Genomic DNA, 17,753 nt, shown 5'->3' on the forward strand with positions numbered 1-17,753 from the left:
TTCTGTCAGGGTAGTATCACTGTATAATAAATTGCGAAATCAAAGCTTCAACAGAGTTAAGCGTAAGTCTCCTTTAATCAGTAAAAATAGTACAGATGAGACGATAATGTTATGTTGTCTCCTGAATATCACACGAGCAGAGGGCTGAGGGAAAACTAGTTTTAACAAAGAGTGATAGTTCAATGAACTGCATTCGTTCCGTAAATGAGTGCGAATACCCTGTCCTCGGCGTTTTCCATAATCTGACTTTAAGTAAGCTTTAAAACCAGAAACATTGTCAATGAATTGTGCTTCAACTTGGACACTATTCCAAGCTGAGATTGTTGAAGGAACGAATTAATTCAAAAATAATAGGGACATGTGTGTACGAAGGCTAGACATATTGGATGAGTTTCTAAGTGATTTTGTTGAGGCGTGCCCTACTGTCTTAGGAACCAAACGTGAAAGAAAACCAGAAAAGAGACCATTATTCATTTTGTAAAATAGTAAGAATTTGTGTTTTTACCGCCTTATATCATAACTCTCAAAGCCAGATTCTTTAATATAGCTAATATGAGTATGCTAAATGCCTTCATCAGAATGAAAATATAACCATTGAATATATTGACGATAATTTGATGGGTTCGAATAATCCCCCTTATGAAAGACAGCACAAACATTTGAGTATTTCCTAAGACGGAACAACGCCAGAAGTTTGAAGAGCATTGAACAAATTACATAAATGTTGGCTCTGAAGTTCTGAAGAAGCTTCAAGTAGAACACGATACTCAATGCCATCAGGCCCAGATGCTTTACCAGCCGAGAGACTACTTATAGCATTTTAACCTTGGAGGGTGTGATAACACTTGAATCAAGTTTAGCATCATCTGTAATTTAATCAAGTTGATCGACTACTGGGTTTCGTAGTGGGAGAATACCTCGTGATGTTACCGAAATGGTAAATAACTTAAGAGTTTTCCACTGGTCCATTGAACTAATTTTACAGGATTTGAGTTCCGGAGCAAGTGAATCAAAATAGTTCTTTTTGAACTCCTGATCAGAGCGACAACTTCAATAGGCAAGGCATGAAGCCTAGTCAAATTTATCGGATTTTAAGTGGGTTTTACTCTTCTATAAGTCTGTTTGCGTTGTCGAATTTTCAATTTGATATTTGTCATCATCTAAGGTTCAGGATAATTGATATTTATAACATTGTTAAATACAGCTGTTGGAAATATCAACAATTGATTAAGTAAAATTATTGGTAAACAAATCAATATGTGTATTCCTAATTAGTAAGCAATGAGTGTCCGAAAGCTTCTGGCAAAGTTTATTATAGTTCCCATTGTCATATTTCCATATTTTACTACTAGTGACCTTCTTTATCGGTTTATGGTATCTAAAAATTCCAAAGAAAGGGCAATGCAAACGAATGTTTTGCTCTAGGAACGGCTTCTAGTAAGTGTTGAATACCTGTTACCTTAATTCTAACTCTTTGTGTCATAAAACGTTTAAATTATAGCAGTTTTGTTATGGACTTTAATCCCACATGGGACTGGAAATGCTTTATATTGTTAATAAACGTTAGTATAATGCTATTGAACATTTATATTTTTAGACTTGATCTTTCAAGCATCTGTTTCTGCTCTGTGTTTTTCATAAAAGTAAGCAAAGTAACTAAATTTCTACAATGTGTTAACAAATTATTGTCAACATGAGTGCATGAGTACCTTAAAGATTTAGCTCATAAAACTTAAATATGTTATTTTCTAACGTAATAATCAATGAAAAAAGATAATTACGATAATTACAGTGAGTTAATTGTAATGGTTATATTTTCTATGTAAAGAAACATTATCATAGATTGTGATAAGCAAAAAAAATCAACAACATAAAAATACTAATAGTATAAACTTGTATGATATCAGGTAAATATAAATGTTGCGTCCGTGCTGTTATTTTTTTTCTTGTTTATTTATTTTATATACAGATTATTTTGACATGCTGGAAAACGAGCGCAGCGTGCCGCTCCTTGTTTCATTTGGATGCAAATTTAAGAAAATCGCACTGTAAGGGAACAGTCTGTATCATTTTAAGGTATATAATCCCAGAATTATGGCGTTTTAACGGTTTGTTTATCGATATAGTTTGGTTATCTAATCCCGCAGGAGAAACCCAGCAGTAAATTCTCCCGTGAATTAACTTCCCATGTCGAACTACTTGATATAACTTTATGTTGGGTGGTAATAATATTTTTGATATCACGTTGGATTTCGTCCTGCTTTTCATAAGCGGAATAAAAAAAACTACTAGCGAGTAAAACACACTGTTTTTCTGCAAACACCCCGCGGGGTGAATCTTAAAAACACATTTAGTTAAACAAAATACACCCAATTCAAATTTTAATAAAGCCTTTTTTCAAAACTTTACGGAAGTATCTGGCTGCATTCTGATTAAAGGTTAAACAAACTGAAGATCGTTCATCATAATGTTTATTAAATCCTAACTATTAGAGCACGTGTAGGGCTAAATAAACCACGCATTTGTATTTGATTATCATTTTATCATTTTAATAACAAGATAAAACTTATAGTCTCTATGTTTATAATCTTCATAAAATATTTTAAAACGCGTGTAGAATAGTTCGATGTTGAACTCTTTTTCTTAGCTCTGCGTATACAGAAGTGTTCTGATGTTTTTACATGAAATGTAGTAAATGCTAACCAAAAAAAGAAAGGTTTTTGTTTTTGTTAACCTAAAACATTCATCATCGAAAAAGGCATTGTTTTGATTACCTTGAACATTATACCTATCACTTCTAGTATGTATATTCTTTTTACCCACTGGTTAAATATTACTGTGCCAACATATACTCAACAATTTCATCACACAACAATGCATTAATAATTTATGTATTCTTATTTATTGTTATTATCTCATCCCAAATTAATGGTTTTGCATATGCAAAACCAACGCATATTTGTTTCAGCATTATGTAAAAAAATAATAGAACACAATGATCTGAAATGATGTTCAAAATAAGCACTTATATTTCATACTGAACACCTGCGACTCGCATAGGAAGTTTGCCAAATTCTATTGTTAACCTGTTGCTTATCTGTACGAGGCTTTTTATTTTTAAGTATTTAAGTATTTTTAGTTCGTTTTCCGATGATTTATATTAAGATTTACCGAAATCTCATTTACGTACAGCGAGTCATGCACTGGCCATGCCCGTTTTCCAGCTTTGGTAGAAGCGTCCGTCGTGTTTTCATGATTTCAGCTTGCTCATGCTTTGGGATATCATATAAACTTACTCGTTTTTCATATTCAATCATGCTGCTTTATATCCTCTTGACTTGGCTGTTTTTTCGATTGGCGGAAGTCTAAATGCTGAAACTTTTTTCAATATTATAAAAATCCTCATCAAAATGTTTATTTGAATCATGAACTAATGTCCACAGCTTCTTCAAATCTTTTTTAAATTGTCAGCCTTCATCTCCATAGTATTAAGTGATTCTGCACATAGTTAATTTCACCCTGCAATTTTTCCAGCACGTTGAAAACTGTCGAGATATCCGCTTTAGAATTAGTGGAAGGCACGTTACTGGCCATCGTAGCAGTTTTTGTATTAATGTTATAATTAAATTCAACTCTAACTATTACTGTCCTTAAATACAGCAGCGACATAAAAATACAGAGTGTGTATGATTCAAAATTTCACTTACTGAGATAAGCCCCTCTTTTTCAAACATAAGTATATTACAATAAAATCTTTCATGGTTGTAGTCATTGTAAATTTTTGTATTCCCAAGAAGTGTGACATGACCAACTTCATTATGGCTATTTAATGAATTCTGTTTAATGGTTCTTTAAATTACTTCTTGAAAGTATAGTGGAAACGATACCATATGACAAATGATCCCTTTATACTCAAAACATTTGCTTTTTAACTGAATGCTAAAAGTTGCCAACTGACATATGGTACCTATATATCCTAAACATTTTCATTATTCGACAAACATATTGTTCAGTGCAAGAATGTTTCAAATGTCATATGGTATTTTTTATGGTTTGTCACTTGAACGTTGAATAGTTTTAGGTCACATGCAGATATAAAGTAAGTTATTGAAATATGCCAAAACACATTTTTTGGCAAATCATTTAGTTGGCACCTTTCTGAGCTAAGAGGCGATATTGTCTTTGGCAACTCGTACCATGTTAGTGAGTTATTTGGTATACACATTAGAGAGATTAGGACACTTTACTCGGCGTATACATGCACATAAGAACTTAATATTGTATACAACTTCATCGAGATATTTGTTCATAGTACAAGTTAAAAATCACATGCTCTGAAGCAAAAGGAAAGTGAGTGTTTTTTTCGATTATGTTTGAAGTTAAAGGGAGATTTCGTTAACTGATTTTAAACCCAACTTTTACTCTTACCTGTACGTGAATCTAAGTTCAAGTCGGTTTTCCAACCTTTTTTATTATCTCAGTATTGGAATGGATATAAGTGGAATCTTTTTAAAACTACACTTTGGTTAATATCATATCTTTTCAAGTTAACATTTCGCGTTTAATTGAACGTTGTCCATGCCAACATGATACACAACAGTTACACCACCCTCAAACCTCTTGCTTTTATTTGTATGCTCAATTACTCGGACGATAGGTGTTTGAACAACAACTCTGCTAATTGACATCTTGGTAAAATAATTAGGCTGTTTCAGATCAGAATAAGCCAGTTTTAAATTTTTGGTATTACAAATTGGACAAACAACTGTTTCAGCAGTCGTTATGGCTCACTTTTACAAATGTGTCTCATAATTTATAAATGAACAAGATCTAAGATACAAGATACAAGTAATGTGTTTATATCATAAACTTTATGTTTTTTCCATCTAACCTTAAGTTTATTGGTCAATTAATAGGCTAGATCCTTGAATTTGTCTTCCGTTTAAAAGGAAAGGCGCACGATCCGGTGACGTCTCTGAATTCCGTTTGACCATGATTTAATACTTGAAAGAGAAATCAGTATCGGAAACGTTTCTATCTTAGATATTTACTCCCTCGATAATTTTAAACGAATAGGGGAGAACTTGAAGATATATATTATACTTCCGACTTTATCAAAACAAGGCCATAATACTACCCTTATCCATAAATCAGATCAGCAAACAATTTAAGAGCTAAGTGTATATGCACTTATTACGGTTATTGATGTTATTGACTAAGTCAATTTAAATAGATGACTCATATCACAGTTTAACTAACCATGATGTACTAACCTGGGCTTTAACGATAAATACGTCTATTATTTCTTTTATGCTTTTTGCTGAAATATGGAGTTTAACCATTGAAGTAACAGCAGTGAAAATATCAACTTTCAGACCTCCATGTACTATTAAAATTCATTGTAGTTACTTCCTCTTGATCGAAACAGAACACTTCACTTTGAACCAGATAATGTTGGCAAGAAAAACATTTTAAATTTATAAAAAGTTACACATCTTAAAATAAACATATATTTGGAAATTAACATCTTACCGCTAATTAGAAAAATGGTTATCCCGTTTTTCAAACGTTTCCTTGGTATTGAAGCTGAATGTTTGAACTTGTTTTCATACAGTACCAAAACACAGACGAATGCAACTGTTCGAAAATAAATAGAATGTTATATCATCGTTCAAATGAGTTTTGAACTTTTTGGCGTTGTAAAACGTTATACGAACTTACCGGAAATTCACCCAACAATTAACAGATTAGCTGATATTTTGTTTACCCCACATACGCCTCATATTTTGGCAGCAATCTAGCGTGGTCCTCATTATTACCTGGAAAACAACCGAATCAAACTGCTCTCTGACAGTAATATGACTGAATATTCATGTCTCATGGAACACACTCTAAAACTAAAAAAAATTTTTATCCAATAATTATTCGCAATTGTTTTGCTAACACATTCGACTTTGCAAATTTCCATTCATTAAATGGCGGCGTAGTAAGTTGGTTTTGTATTCATGCCCCGCTTAAAACCAAAGTGTTTTCATTATTTTTTTGAACAAAGGTGACTTATAAAACCTCATTGATAACTGTTCATAATATCTTTCAACTAAAAATCGATGGAATGATAAACTTTAAAAAAATAAAATATCAGATAATTTTTTCTCAACAAACCGGAAATAGACAATTGAATAGCACGTCACCAGCTAAAAAAAGTTTAATTTTGCGTGAGGGGCGTTCCTGGGGTAGCGGCGTAAATAACACCTTTTCAAAAAAGGAGATAAATAAGAAAATAAATAAAAATACTATAAACTCGGAAAATAAGCATAAAACAACCTTTGTCTTTTTAAATTAAAGTGAATTAAATGAACGTCAACATTTCTCTAACAATTTAAATGAAACACAATATTAAAATTTATCCGAATATTATTTTATTGCTAATGCTTGGGTTAGGGCCGAAGCATTTTACTGTGTGCGTTTTTCTGAAATGAGCTTTGAACAAAAACGATGTACCTTACCCGATGGTGTTGTTGGAGGGGGAACCCGCTTTCCTGAACATCTTTTTAGTTATAACTCTAACCAGTAATGTTTTGCTTGGAAGGAGAAGATTGCACCCTATACTGTCCTTTTTTATGCTGTGTCTTGGCAGGTGGGGAAATCCCGCCTGCTCCTCCAAAAACATATTTTAAGACACAACCTTTTCGTACAAACACAGTGTAACTTGGCAAGAAGGGAAGCCTCCCAAGCTGTCTCCGTCCAAAAGTGACTTTTGTTTCGTATGATAAACAATGCAGTTTGCGGGGAGGGCCACTGACTGATTTTGTTTTGATGCGTATGAATTCCATTCATTAATAACGGATTATTTAATATATATATCTCCCAAAGCATAAAGAATCATGATTTATTTCTTCTGTGTTAGTCTTCCAAAAGTACAGATATTCTTTGTTACTTTGCTTCGAAATATTATGAAAACTAATGGGACACTTTTTCACATCATATTTTACCGAAACGGCTGATTTGGCGATGACGAAAAAAGGTCGTAGTAATCATTATTCTTTAAAGGAAATATTTTGTATCGTTTGCGTTCAAACCACCCATTAAAACACGCATAAATACAATTACGAAACTGACAATGTTCATTTTTAGGCCTGGGTTGCTTTTAGTTCACCTATTCTGGTTCCAAGTGGTGAACAGTATGTGTTATCTAAAATAAATCATTGAAACTAAATTAAATCATTTGAACCACGGCCCTGCGAAATACACCAACACAATAACTATTTTTTTTATTGAGGACGCGAATACCACCTGTAGATGAAATAACCGTTAATGCTATTCAATACAAACCTTTTTGCCAAAGTTACCTACAGGAAAACAAAGGTGAAATAAAGACATTGAGGACTTGTATTTTCAAAAGACTGCACAAATAAATTACATGAACACGTTTGTCTCTTAAAATAAATGACATTCCGAGTGATGTTTTTATTTGAAAACTTTTTGATACAATTTTCAAGAGTTGCACTTTGAAAAGTTATGTTTAAAGCTCCCATGAAATCTTTACGGTAAGCTTTTGTGGTCGGTAAAGTTCCTGTCATTCGTCGTGAGGCTGCGTTGTTAACAAATGGTGTTATAACACTCTTGATGGCACACTATTAAATAAATGAAGAAAGTTGGTCAGAATGTCGTGAACATATTGTTTTTATATAATTTATTTTTGTTTACCGCGAAAGACTTATTCGTGCAATATTTAACGAATAGTCTTTGTTGCATAAAATAATTCGTAAATGAGAATGTTTGCAAAATCTCGTGGCTCTGGTGTTAATATGTTTAAGCCTAGTGCAACTTTTTTAAATACGTCCATGTAGTTTTAATGTATATTTTGTACAATTAGTGCTTATATAAATACATTGCAAAATAAAGTCTAATGTTTTATTTACAGGATCAGCTTCAAGACAACCCGGGTAAGTTGTGAGGAATGAAGAGGCCAAGATAACAATAAATTAGTGAAAGGCTAGCAGCATTTCTTTCCATTCAGGTCATTGCGTTTGTTTTGTTAAATTGTACGAAAATCCATCATATTTATGAGAGATATGATTCTCCACGTGTTTGCTTTTATCATGTTTAGACATTCTTATAACTTAACGCAAGTAAGCAGTCCTGACACTAAATTTCTTTTCAACTATATACATTTGTTTTTTTTACCATCTTGATATGTAACAAATCATATACAGCTATGAGTATTTCAGACATGGCACAGAAAACGCTGGATGTCACGATGTGATTACTTACGAAACGATTCAAATGACAAATGACAAAACTGTATACGACGCTCTAGGTAAGGAAACAAAATATTGATATAACATTATGCACATTTAAAAAAAACGAATGAAATTGATCTATGTGCATCACTGCGTGTATGTTAATTAATTAGATGCTATTTAATGAAATAAACTGTTTAATCAATACAATGTATCAAAGTCTTTTTTAAAATGCATTTCATCATTATAAACATGTTGTGAATGAAATTGATCTATGTGCATCGCTGCGTTTATGTTAATTAATTAGATGTTATTCAATGAGATTATCTGTTTTATCAATACAGTCCAGCAATGCCTTTTTTAAATGCATTTCATCAGTATAAATATGTTGATGTATCGTACCAAAATCGTCTTTTAAAGATGCACTCTTACTCCTAAACAAGATTTACCACATTTAATAATATTGTTTTAAAAGTCCAAAAAGGATGAATAAATGTCAAAAACAATGGTTCGTATAAAGGATATTGAGTTTAATTTTAAGGAAGTAACCATAAAACACAGTATTTCTACCTTATGAGACTAAATAATACCACAGTAAATCTTTTAGCATGTACCAATCATTGAATATTTTTTGCGCTTTCTGCTATTAAATACACGGTTACAATCTTGTTATAGGTAATTAATATTTTCCATAAATGCATTATTTGGTAAGTCGTTAAAGGTTTATCAGTCAAAATTGATGTCTGTTATACATGTATTTGTATTGATTTTGAATAAGAGTGTCAGTTTAAAGCCACAAAACACTACAAATGTCGTTGGTTTAATATCTGGGATTATTGCGATACTTGTCTTCTTTGTTCTTTGAAGGAAATATACTGTACCATTAAAGCACGCATTAATACAATCACGAAATTGAAAAAGTTCATTATTAGGCGTGGGTGGCTTTTGGTTCACCTATTCTGTATTGTGTTGCACAGTATGCACATGTGTTATCCAAAGTATGGCATTGACACCATGGCCCTGCAAAATACACCAATACAAGAACTATAATATGTTATTGAGGAAGCGAATACAACCAGTAGATGAAAACCAGTAAATGCTATTCGTTACTCGCATTTTAAGGGGAGTTACTATACATATTTGCCGAAGTTACTTACATGTACGAAAAGGTGAACTATAGACATTGAGGATTTATGTACTTGCAATGGACTGGACAAAAAGCGTACATAAACATGTTTGTTTTGTAAATAATATGACATTTCAAGTGTTGTTTTTATTTAAAATCTTTTAAATAAAATCTTCAAGATTGCACTTTGAAAAGTAATGATTATAGATCCCATGAAATCGTCACGGTAAGCTTTTGTGGTCGGTAGGTTTACTGTAGTTCGTCGTGAGTCTGCGTAGTCAGTACATGGTGAAGTAACATTCTTGATGGCCGACTTTTAAACAAGTGATGAAAATTGGACGGAATATCGTGACCCTATTGTTTTTTTATTATTATTTTGATTAACAGCAAAATACTTTTTCGGGCAATATTTAAAGAAAAGTATTTCTGGTATGAAGAATTTCGTAAATGAGTGTTAATACTTGTAAAAAGTGGTGTCTTTGGTTTTTGTTTATATGATAAAGACTAATATGATTTCTTTAAAAAGTTCATGTAATTTAAACATATATGTTATACAACTAGTGTTTGTATATAAACACATAATGCATACTGTTTTTCTTACAGGTTCAGCCTCAAGACAAACCGGGTAAGTTGTAGGGAATGAAAAGTCCAGGAAAACAATTTATTAGTTATAAGCTGGCATTTTGTCTTTCAATTCAGGTCATTACGTTCTTTTGTGAAACTTTACGAAACACCATCATATCTATAAAGGATATGACCCCCACGTGTTTGCTTTTATCATGTTTAGGCATTCTAATAACATTAACGCATGAGCAGTCCAAAATACACTGTTTTCTTTTCATCAATAAATATTTGTGTAAAATCGCCATTTTGTTAAGTAACGAAACATATACAGCTTTGAGTATTTCAGACATGGTACAGAAAACGTTGGATGTCACGATGTGAGTACTTACGAAACGATGCAAACGACGAATGACAAAACTGTATACGACGCTCTAAGTAAGAAAAGGAAAAAAAAAGTTATATCATTATGCACATCTTGTGTTGAAAAAACCACAACGAATTTCATCGTCATTTTCTTTAATTCTTTAAACCTATTACTCCTTATATATTCAACCGACTATTGGAAACCTAAACTAGTGTTTTTGCAAGTCAATTCTTAATCTAGATCAGCCATGATAAGACCCCAGTTTTAAATTTAACTAATTCGAGCAATTGGTGGTTACGACTGTGAGGTAATAGAAAAGAATAACGGGATTAAATTGAGTTAGGCAATTTCATGATTTCGCAACTCTTTGAAAGTAAACATATGTAAAAAAATGTTTTCCAACCGCAATTAAGTTTATCAAACCTAAAACACTAAATATAAATCGTAAACGTATAAAGTTTTCATTCGATTACATAGAAAACGTAAGATGAGTCTAAAATTATTTTTTTCAGATACTGGAAAAGATTGGTAAGCAGTTCATTTATATAACTTTAATATATTAAGATACTGTCATATGGCATATGCTATGCTTTTCAATTAGCTCGGACACTTTTTTGTAATAAATGTATGTTTAACATAAAAAAAATGTTTTAAAAAATCATGTAGAATCGGAGGCATTGTTATAAAAAATTTATATTTGTTTTGAAAAAAATAGGATAGCAATTGGTGTTATATCTTGTTAGAAACCTGCTAGCTTAAAGAATCACGTTTGAATTTAAAGAGCTTTCACAAGTGCAATGAAAATATTTCAAACCGTTGATTAGCCAGTTTTATAGATATATATATATGTATACAACTAGAGTAAAACTGTGGTCGTTCGAACAAGCGGTCGTTCGAGAACCGGCGGTCCCTCGAGGTCGGAGCTTGGTCCCGAACAGTTTTTCTTCTATTTTCATATAAAATATATCGACGCTGCATCGAAACCGAAAAAGATCGAGGACTCGAGCAAGATAGCCTGTCCCAAATACACAAATCATGCACAAAACCTTAAGGCTCCCTCGAGGTTCACACTTTTTTCCGAACGCATGTTCCAAAATAATCAAACAATTTAATATACGACAGCCTTTGAACATATGAGCGATTTAAAATACACTGAAAGATATTTCATAACAGACTGGAAAATTGAAACTCGGGACGTTCGAAACATCGGTTCCCTCGAGTTTTCAGCTCGGACTCCGGCTTCCTCGAGTGATCTCAGTTTTATTGTAGTTTCAAACAATGTCATAGTTTAAACCACCCTTAAAATTGCACGTGGTCCACTGATCCATTGGACTGCTAATTGACAATGTTTCAACTGCGTGATTAGTAATTTATATTTATTTTGTATTTATTAACTTTAATGTTTAAATATATTTGTTAAATAGGAGCTTTATTTTATGTACCAAATCACATCCATAAGTTATGCAGATGTAATCAATCAGCGTCGAAACTTTATATATGTGTTTGCCTTTAAGCCCCAACACATCACACGTGTACACGTCGTTGGACGATTCAGCATCCATTGCAGACTACGAGAATGTCAAAAAAAGTACCAACAATTTATTCTATACTTATATTTGTTCTATAAATAGTTCATACACCCATAAAAAATTGATAATAAGGTTATGTTTGACAAGGTTTTTGGTATACATGAATTGATTGATACTATTAAAACCGTTTGGTTACCTTAGATATACAACATACTGTAAGAATAACAATCGCAGTGCACAATGTCTTTTGCATTTCTATAATTAGGAGCCTACCAGATTTTATGTGTAAATGACTGTATATACCTTGTGTGAAATAGCGCATGAACTGTGTGAAGCGCAATCGAATATTGAACAATACTTTCTGCGCTATACAAATGTATTTGTATTTGTATTATTTGTATTTGCATTCATACAACTTCATTCAATATAACTTGAACTGTAAAATATAATATGTCTTCATAATAATTTAAATACATGATGTCTTCATAATACATGATCTAATGATCTCATAAACGTATGTTCTCATTTGTTTACAGAGGATCCCGTTTACAACAATGCTGAAATACCCAGTGCAGACTGTATATAGTAAAACTATCTGATTTCCATGAACTGAGATGGTGTAATTATTCTTCACTAAACTTTTAAATATTTTCACGTGATATTTGTTCAAGCTGATCGCCGGATCGTTAGGAGACCAACATCGATAAACGATGTGTATAATATGGTATGCAGTAACCAATACGACAGCATCCATCGCCATATAGTTTAAGTAGACGTAGATCTTCTTCAACTTCATTACACTCCTCTTTATATGAACTAAGGCACTGAATCTACGGTCTTGAAATATTATTGCTGGAAACGTTATAATAAATTATGCTAAATACGTCAAGTGAGACATAGAAGGAGTAAAAGGGAAATGTTTGTTCTATCTTTATGTAATTTGGAAGGCTTTGACGTCATTTAAAATGATTTAAGATGACCACAGTGGACAAATTAATTAATAGATACACAAGACATGAACAATAATATTGTTTTGTAATTTCTAGCATTACACGTGTATGACAACCATACATTTCCATCAATTTACGTTCAAACCCAATTCATTAAAACAATAAAGGTATGTCGCGTTTCTCCTTAGAAAATTTACTCACTTTGAAATGCTGCACAATTAATTTTTCAAGGCATCCATGTTGTATTAGATTGGATGATAGAAAAGTTCTAGTTCAGCAAAAATATAAAATCTCTCAGATATTTATGATTTGTTTCTCTTTTAGTGAAGGTGTTAAACTAAAATTAAAGTATAACAAACTATGTGCATCACTTAGCTTACACTAAAACAACATATCGATCTGAAGTGGCATTCTTAATCGTAAATACAGATACGGCATCCTGGACCACATCCTGGTACTTAACGTTAAGTGAACACGTACATTTAGGTAATCCCGTCCATACTTTTTTTAAAAATACACAAACACATTCGATCAGTCCTTCATACACCCAAAATAGCTCAATATGATGTAGTCGACTCATTCTCGTTTTTAAAATCGAAAAAGCGAAAGTTATGAAAATCAGTAAATGGAATATTGTGTTTACCAGACAACATTCATGCATTTAATAGTGATAACCTTGTAGAAAAAGTGAAATGTGATACATTTCTTGCCACAATGACACATTTTAACCAAAGCAGTTTGGTCCCTATAAGTTAACCCGTCCCAGCATTTTGTGTCACTTTTGACTGATCCTACATATATATGCATACATCAGAAGTTAGGTCCATCTGATAGTCTGTGTCAGGTTTTCAAATCTCACTGAATGCCATCTAAGCGCATGTTCGTCTGTAGTACTCAGGCGTTTTTGCCCAAAATGCCATTATTCGAGGTTTTTCAACTGGATCTAGAATCGAATGGTATATAAAGCATCAAATGGTTCAGTTCTACACATCTTTGCAAACATTTCACAAGCAATTACCCTATACATTTATATGCAAACAACCCACACTCCAGTCACAAAAACCTTTAATTCAATTAAAAGCAAATTGATTTAAACAAAAAAGCTTTGCATTTTTCTAATTAAAATCACTAACTGAATTTTGCAAAGTAAATTTCTCAATGAATCTATGTTTTAAATAGGCCGGAAGACAGCCAAGTTCTATTGCAGCCCAAAATATTAATCACTGAGATAATGAATTCATTCTCTCTGAGTGCAGGTATTTGACTGAATTTAAAGTATAATAACTATAAGTTCACTTTATAAAAACTAATACAAAACATCACTATAAAGTAGCATTCTCAATGTTAATTATCTGGTGCTCAATTGAAAGATTGACAACAATGTTTTTTTGCAAAACTCTTGTAGATTAATGACGTTATAAGTAAACACAGATACAAACCATATTTTTCTGCACCATTGAAGCCCAATATTATATATTTAAAACTATAGCAATAGATTATTAGAGCTATAGTTGTCATCTACGGAAATACAGTAGTAGAATATGTAACAAACATAAACGTATTTTTATCACAAGCATTATCACATTTTAAGATAACGATAATAATTGCACAGAAGATTTTTACAAAAAAAAATTAAATCAAATTTAGGAATATCATTGCCAAACATTTACTCATCTACTAATATAATTGAAACAAAAACATTCCTAAAGTTTTGAAAAGATTATTTATTGCACATGCTCAATGAAGTATATGTAGCTAAGAAACTCTGACACTATATTTGAAATATCTTCTGAGTGATAATAAATTACATTCTTAGTTATTTATTGTCAATAACATAATTCATGTCGATATAGATCATCTGTATGTTGCATGAGGACAAAACCAGTTGCAATAACTGTTGTTGCGAAAGGTCAACTATGAAAACATTTTTCACATCTATTACATATTGCGGGAAACAACATTGTTTGAATAAGTTCATGTTAAAATCTCCATGCCTTTTAAAGTATGAATCTGATTTTCTATCAAATAATATTTGAGTGCAATGGTATTTAATGACTGAGCTATTTTTGCATTATTGTTTATGTGTACATGAATGTTAGATTTAAAAGCTGTAAGTAACAGTTCGTATGCACAATGTTCAGGCAAATTAGTCAAGCGCCAATTTCTTTATTTTTATGTAAACCTTTTACAAATATAAAAATAACTCACTTATTATGTACGATTCATTATTATATTATTAGACAACGATTGTCTTTGCAATATAAGGAAATGAGACTATGCTGACGAAATATGTACAATTGATAATAAGATGAATTACTGCCTTTGCCAATATTTATTTGCTTGTTTTTTGCCCTAAATTTGTCAAATATTTGCAATTCCAAACACCTACACACATGAAGATTTTTGTTTATAATGATAAATGATAAATAAGGTACCCAAACAAAGGTCCGAATTTGCAATTAAAATCATCAACATATAAATGAAGTTATTAGACAGAAATCAAAACTTTATCCCTGAACTAAGACGGAAAATAAATCCAATCCAATACGCGGTTGCTTTGATATAAAGTGTACTTAAGACTAACACTATGTTATGTTTGTTTCTGGTTGATATTTAATAAATATTACACCAGAAGACATAAATACAAAGGTGGTATCTCTTTTCATGAAATCCTTGTATCACATTGAACAACTCTATATGTTAACAATTGTGAAAGTGGAGGAATTAAAACGTTTAAATTGTTTCAAATGGTGTGATGCAATATTTCAAGGAACACTTTTGCAGACTGAACAAATGAGAATACAACTTAATGCTGCGCACTTCTTTTGCCAATACATAACTATATTATTTATAGATAGTTCGCCTTATACTGGAAACTTCAACAATTTAAACAGCATACTGAACACTTTCTATCTCTCAATGTCCCTCGAGACACTTGAAGACATACTTCGTATATGAACAATTTCATTATGTTATAATTCATGAATGGATCTGTAGTAGTTCCTACATTTTTGTAATTTATTTAACATTAAAGATGTATAATCGGTTTGATTTTGTTTTATATATTGTGATGGTATTTGTTGTACCAGTTAAGTTATTAAAGTACGCAATTGAGCTACTCATTCTTCGATAGGTCTCCTCAATCTCACAGTATGACTGCAACCAGTCGTTATTCATTAAATGTCTTTTTGGTATAAAATTGAAATTAAATTATGTTTGTCTGCGAACGTCTTGGTATGTCAACACGATTTATTTAATTCAAACATAGCCTTTTTAAATATATGTTTCATACCAACATTATTTGTTAGAGGGTACAAACGTTTGTTTATATTATATCGCTGCTATGACAGGTGCCGCATTGACTATGTTTCAGTAAACCTGAATTGACAAAAATGTGAATAAAAAATGCCGTTATATTAGCATTTGCTTAGAAGAGCTAGGATATAAAATGCATTTGCAAAATTAAGTTTAAAAAATATGAAATGATTTTCAAGAAATAGAATCTCATCCCTTTTTTATCAGGAATATTTTTAACAATTGTTTTTACCATAACAAATAAGTACTATGACAAATCCTATTCTCGCACATAATTAAACGACTGAAAAAGAACAAAATGTGTCCGTTTGTGGGAATCTATTTAAAAATATGCCCGACAGTTGGGTTTAAGCGTTATAGAGACTACAACATTGACATTTGTTGAAGCACACACGTTTGTTGGTCTTACTTATATATAAATATTTATCCTGTCACTTGTATACAAATTGGTCCAATAACAAAGACCGTGTAAGCTTTAGTTCATTAGGATAGTAGACCACGTGATGTTTATCTACAGTCAGGTGGTCATGTGACCGCAAAAACGAACTTCATTTCAATATTCTGCAATGTCAGAGGAAAAGCACAAATACTGTTTTAGTATCTTATCAATAGACCGCCAACAATCGAACACAACAAACACTCGCCCATAAACTCCCACAAGTCTGCATAATAATGACACTGGCAAAACAATCGACCTGAAAATCTACATGTGATGTGAAAAGATACCCCACCCGCAAATGCTGGAATTTGTGAAACAGCATTCAACGATACGTGTCGATAGTTTATTCCATTTCTGTGGTGTATGATAAAAATCTCACTTACAACAGAAATGAATGATCGCTTAGTCGGTGCAGTTCTAAACATCCAAAACTATCAACATAAATTAAATCCATTTAAAATGTGGCGTTGTTTGTAAACACTCTTGATCTTGAACCGTGACCGGTGTACTGCACTCTGTGACTTGCGGAAAAATTGTTACATTATCAGATAATGTTTGGTGAATGATCCGTGTTTGTGCACTTTTAAAAGCTTTTTTATGTTTTGAATTGAATTTGTCATATTAAAAGGCAATGACTTTGACTATAAGCGTATTCAAAAAAATTGAACAATTTTAAGAAGTATTTTGGGGGCGGTTTAAACATGGATACCTATTATGCTGACGTCACCAGTGAAAAAAAGTTGTCCCCATTATTTCTAGAATACTAGGTTAGTGCCGTGGATGGAGAAAGTTTATCTGGCTCGGCTGCGGAATTGAGCGGCTTCAGCTCTCTATAAACTATTAACGATGGAATAAGGTTCCATTGCGTATATGCATTGTCGCGAAAAAAAATGAATCTTTGTTCTTTCTTTCTCATATTTATTTTAAAAATCATATCATCATTTTAGAAAATCATATTATCTTTAGGATTTTGTTAAGCAGTTATCAGAAAAAAAATATTCATTCAATTGAATTTGCTTTAATGAAAATTAATAATCTGATTTATCAAAGGTATCTAAGCATGGGTGATGTAAAGAAGCAAGCCAAAATATATAGAAGCTTTACTATCAACAAATGCAGCACTTGGTTGTATTTACAATAATAATGTGACCATTTTACTTCTTCATACGTATAAATAAAGGCTCTCTTTTTGTGTATTTGATTTGAATATATATCTGAACATA

General features: G+C 32.0%; 1 protein-coding gene across 3 annotated transcripts in view; it reads left to right on the plus strand.

Annotated features, from left to right (window-relative positions):
* LOC128235232 (hemicentin-1-like) overlaps window positions 1–15,824 on the plus strand; it is a 52,668-nt gene extending 36,844 nt beyond the window's left edge. For all 3 annotated transcript variants that reach the window (XM_052950011.1, XM_052950013.1, XM_052950014.1), the window contains exons 13-19: window positions 7,925–7,946; window positions 8,232–8,320; window positions 9,973–9,994; window positions 10,280–10,368; window positions 10,810–10,825; window positions 11,812–11,885; window positions 12,363–15,824. In XM_052950011.1, coding sequence (XP_052805971.1) covers window positions 7,925–7,946; window positions 8,232–8,320; window positions 9,973–9,994; window positions 10,280–10,368; window positions 10,810–10,825; window positions 11,812–11,885; window positions 12,363–12,412 — 362 coding nt within the window. In that variant the 3' untranslated portion in view covers window positions 12,413–15,824. The remainder of the gene's footprint in view (window positions 1–7,924; window positions 7,947–8,231; window positions 8,321–9,972; window positions 9,995–10,279; window positions 10,369–10,809; window positions 10,826–11,811; window positions 11,886–12,362) is intronic.
* Window positions 15,825–17,753: the final 1,929 nt, after the last annotated feature.

Source organism: Mya arenaria, chromosome 5 (assembly GCF_026914265.1).
Source record: "Mya arenaria isolate MELC-2E11 chromosome 5, ASM2691426v1".
Lineage (NCBI taxonomy): Eukaryota > Metazoa > Mollusca > Bivalvia > Myida > Myidae > Mya > Mya arenaria.